Source organism: Glycine max, chromosome 1 (genome assembly GCF_000004515.6).
Source record: "Glycine max cultivar Williams 82 chromosome 1, Glycine_max_v4.0, whole genome shotgun sequence".
Classification (NCBI taxonomy): domain Eukaryota; kingdom Viridiplantae; phylum Streptophyta; class Magnoliopsida; order Fabales; family Fabaceae; genus Glycine; species Glycine max.
The window spans coordinates 42,342,693-42,347,677 of record NC_016088.4 but is presented as its reverse complement, the minus strand read 5'-3'; the positions used below and the strand labels follow the sequence as shown (position 1 = coordinate 42,347,677).

Here is a 4,985-nt window from a genome sequence, read left to right as displayed (position 1 = left end):
GGAGATGAGGGGTCGTTGTACGATGTATCCGTATGTAATGATTGCTCTCAATTGTCATCCACATGATTTTGTAAGATCATCAAGACCTAGGAGGATTGATGGCAGTGATTGGGCCCAATGGTGAATTAAGTGTGATAGTTACATGGTTAGGATGTGAAAGTGTTATTTGTTTAGACAACCACATGCAATGGTTACATAGATTGTTTATTATCACACTATTACGGGTTGTATCTGTGTATTTCTTTGTGACATTACAAGTTTTATTTTAGTTATGTATGAAAATTAATTACTCTACATCTATATTTATTTTAACTCGATGCAACTATTTAGCTTTTTCAAACTATCGTGGTTTGCTTTCGAAAGAAAAATAGTATAGAAAGATGTTTTATTATTTATAAGCTACAGTTGAAAAAAAAGGTGGTACATATTTCTAAAATAAATTAAACTAAAGAATTTGGAGCGATATTTTCAGTTTAAAATTTGAGGTGTTACATGCGGCATCAGAGGCATTTGGTTCGCTGGTGGGAAATGACAAGGAGAAGAAGAAGGTGCGTGAGAATTAGAATCAATTCATATTTGGTAAGCATTTTTTTAATTTTTTTAATAAATAATAAAAGTAGGTGACGTGTCTGCATCTAGATGGTGGGCCACGTCCAATTGTGTGTGCTCGGTTGGCCAACCGTGTCTGACAACGATGGATGCACCTTACACCGCGTCACACGTGAGACGATTCCACATCCGTTTCCTGTATGAGTCCGATGTTCGTGCTTCTCAGGAGTCAACTATATACTAGTTAATCTTAAAACTAATTTATTCATTTTAATGAGCTTCATCAAACACCTTCAAAAGATCACCTTAAACAAAATCAATAAATTTCAATGAGCCTTTTTTGTAACCATACTCAAAAGAGCCCTCTTTATTTCCTTTACTTTGAGAAAAATCTCCTCAAAAACATTTTAGAAAAAAAATCTGCTTTCATGTTGTTCAGTGTTCACCACTAGGGACTAGCTAGTTAGTAGACAATCCATATCCTACTTATCGAGAACCCCTATTCTTTTAAGGATTTGAATCTTTAAATTTATCAATATAATATAGTCTAAGCTTGCAACGGCGGATAATGACTTCATTTACATTTATCCTATAGAATTTTTTAAACTTTAGTAGCACAGGAATTCAAATTAAATTGACTGAAACAATTCAAGAAACCTCCTTAAAATATATGCATTATGATTCTTGAACAAGTAAACATTCTTTCCTCCTAGGATAGTACTATTGGAGCAAGACCAAGGTGTAAGTAAAAATGCTTAGCAAGGTACATTACAATTAGCAACGTTTAAAATCAAGTAAAATAACTCATTCAATCAATATTTTCAGCAACCAATGCTAAAGTTTAAATATGGCACCACGTTATTAGTTAGTTTATTTTGTTAAAATATTCCTACAAATATCATGGATATGGGTTTTTTTGTCTATATTTCCTCTTGGTTGATTCATTTTGTTCATGGGTATAAGGACTGAAAAGTCTACAAATAATGCCATGTTTAAGAAGGTATTTGGTGAAGGATCTATACTTTTTGCCCCCTGAGATTGAAAAACATCAATGTTGGTACCAAGTTGGTTTTCTATCATTGTTTTCAAATGGACAAAGGATAAAAAGGCTTGAGATTTGTGTTGAAAAAGGTAATTTCAGGTAATTTAGAATAGTCATTTATAAAATGGGTATAGTATTACATTAGATGAAAGCAGGTCCCTTAGTGTCTTTTAAGTATAACAACTACAATGGTTTATCATATACAGTATTGGAACCATGAAATGGGAATTTATGTGCCTTTCCTAAGCAACAAGCTTCACAAAGAGAATACATTTTATTAACATCGACATTACACTTTTTCAGTACATTGCAACAACTTTTGAGAAAGCCTGCCCTAGTTTGGTATGCCAAGTAGGAAACAATACATCTATGTCAAAATTACATGTGACACCTAATTGCATGTTTTGTATTGACAATTATGAATTATGATAGGAAGATGAAGTTGAACTACAGGGAAATTTATTAAACACGTACAGTATGAACAAATGGAGAATTTGCAATGTAAATATACAAATTATAAAGGAGAAAGAAGAAACAATGGTGAGAGAAAGAGGAAAATAGGGTCTATGAGTTTAGAGAAACCATAATGAATGTACTTTTTTCTTTTTGCATAACATGGCATCAGTATGAAGTATCCACTATCGGAAGCAATGACTAATCTCCGTTATAGATCATAAGTGTACATGATATGGGTATTCTTCTCCCAACATAGTCTATTTCATAGATAATGCCAAGATTCAAACCCTAAATAACTTGTTAAAAGACACAAGTCACTATCACTTATATCAATCATTTTGAATGCTCTAATGTGTCATTGTATTGACATGACCAAACAAATTCATTAGTTGCATAAAGTTTATAATAATAAAGATCTCATGACTTGAATATAGCTTTAAATAACTGTAACTAATTTAGATATGAGCTAATGGAATCATAAAAAACTTGGTTGAGCTATTGCTCCCTTACATTCATTGAAATTTATCTCTCTCTTAAACAACCATAATTCCACCTCACGAGAAATGAGAAACATATTATAGGAGATTAAAACCGCTTGGTGCTTTAACATACCTTCACAAAATACTACATTCTTGGATTACCTTTTTTCTTTAGGCCAAGACCGCCAAATTTAGTTCATTTGTTAGTTTTATAATTAAAATACTTGTTCTATCAATGAACTCAAAATTATGCCATCCTCAAAAAACTAAGGACTTGTTTTGATTGAAAAAGTATTTTACAGTCAATGACAAAAAATGTCCCACCTTCTTATTTTAATCACTAATTAATATCCTTCATATCTATAGTCACCTACCAAAGAGGAACTGCACTTATTATTGCAACCAAGGTCCTTGTGGGACAACGAAAAAACATTATGTTAAATTAAGGCAACTGCTTGGGGCACCCAGCATTTTTGATGGGACATCCAGCAATTTTTCAAAATGCCGAAAGTATATGGGTATTTTCAGTTATAAATAGCAGGTTATGCTATTCATTTCTGCAGTGCCGATTTTTTTCGTAACATCTCACTCCCTTGGTGTAACTTTTTTCCGTTAGTCTCCTTTTCCTAGCATTTTTTGCCTCTGCTGGTGTAAATGTGTTGTTCACGAGTATATGGTGAAGTTGGGTGGTTTTTTTGTCATCGTAGAAGAAAAGGTGCATAATTTTTTTTAAAAACACATACGGATTAACGTATGGTCATATGGATTGACAATCCCTATGAAGCATACAATAATCCGTATGGTTCATACGGATCAACAATCCATAATCTATATGGTTCTTATGGATCAGCAATCTATATGAACCATACAGATTGTCAATTTGTATGGTTCATACGCGATCTGTATGGCATTTTTCTATTTGTAAATATATTTTTTAGATTTATTTTTTTTAATTTTTTTTGTAATGTAATTTTTTTTGCAATAGTTTTAGCAATTTTATAATTATTGATTTGGAATTATTATTTTATAGTGGTATCAAAACAATAAAAAATTTAATTTAGTAATTAGATTGGTAAAAAATGATAATACATATAAACTTTTTAAAAATTTCTAAAACTAACATTAGATTGCTAAAAAATTAGTTTAGTAATTAATTGAAAATAATTTAGTAATTAGATTGGTAAAAGTAACATTGGATTGCTAAAACAATTTTTTGTATACATTTAAAATATTTACTAAAGTTGATAATTAAACAATTTTGATATTTAACTAAATGTTGTATTTAGATGTTTATTATAGTAATTAATAGTTAAAAAAATTGGTATTTAATGGAATGATGTATTTAGATGCTTATTACAGTGATTGAAAATTAAACAAATATGATATTTAAATGAATGATGTATTTAGGTATTTATTACAACAATTGATAATTAAACAAATTTGGTATTTTATTTTTATTGAATGATGTATTTATTAGAATTTATATGATATTTATTAGTCATTTTTTAATTATAATATTATTTTTTATTTGTTACAGCTGAATATTTTAATGAAGTTATGTAGTGAAAATGTATTCTATGGCTATATGATGTACAATACATTTTTTTTTTAATTTTGTATAGAGCTATATTTGTGTCGATAACAGATGAGATGATCGTATAACTTTTTAAGTTGTTTTTTGTTTATCATTGAATTTGTTAAATGTTTTAATAAGATGGATGAAGAAAAATGAATGTATGATAGTATCATGTCTGAAGAAATTGATATGAATGTTGAAAATGAGGAAGATGCAGGCATGAAAGTAGAACATGTTGATTGCTTTGATGCCTTTAATACTTCTCAGGTATTTGTCTAATTTGTTGTTGGTACAATAATTATGTTACATAAATGTTCATTGATCTCAGACCTTCTTTGAATTGTGTTATAGTTATTTGCTACCTATGATGAAGTTTTACATCGGGCTCGATTGATGGCTCATGAAATTGGATTTGTTGCCCTGATAATGAGGTCAGACACAAATGCTGGTGTTAGAGGATGGGCCTTATTTTTGTTAATAGCTTGCAAAAGGAATGATGATTATAGGCCTAAGAAGAATGATTTGGTTAGAACATGCACTAGTAATGGAAAATGTGGATGCCCATTTAAGTTGGGTGTGAAGCTAGTTTTGGGAGGAGAAGAATGGATGGCGAAGTTAATTTATGGGACTCACAATCATGAAATGACAAAGTCGTTTGTTGGGCATCCATATGCGGGTTGATTGATTAAAGATGAGAAGATTGTTGTTGCTGATATGACGAAGTCCATGGTGAAGCCAAGAAATATTGTTTTGACGTTGAAGGAGCACAATGCTAACAATTATACAACAATCAAACAAATTTACAATGCCAGAAATGCTTACCGTTCTTTCATAAGAAGGAGTAACACTGAAATGCAATAGCTCATGATGCTGCTTGACCGAG

At 30.7% G+C, this 4,985-nt stretch overlaps 1 protein-coding gene across 1 annotated transcript; it reads left to right on the top strand.

Moving 5' to 3' along the window:
* The first annotated feature begins 4,273 nt into the window (after positions 1-4,273).
* LOC121174730 (uncharacterized) lies at positions 4,274-4,783 on the top strand. Its single transcript, XM_041014654.1, has 2 exons — positions 4,274-4,369; positions 4,454-4,783. Exons 1-2 carry the CDS (start codon positions 4,274-4,276, stop codon positions 4,781-4,783), a joined length of 426 nt encoding a protein of 141 aa, XP_040870588.1.
* Positions 4,784-4,985: the final 202 nt, after the last annotated feature.

What these genes read in the sequence shown, in the direction of transcription:
- LOC121174730 (XM_041014654.1), top strand. Translation starts at nt 4,274, where the DNA reads ATGTCTGAAGAAATTGATATGAATGTTGAAAATGAGGAAGATGCAGGC. An exon ending in ATGCCTTTAATACTTCTCAG is followed by an intron (nt 4,370 to 4,453) that starts GTATTTGTCTAA and finishes ATTGTGTTATAG; the next exon opens with TTATTTGCTACCTATGATGA.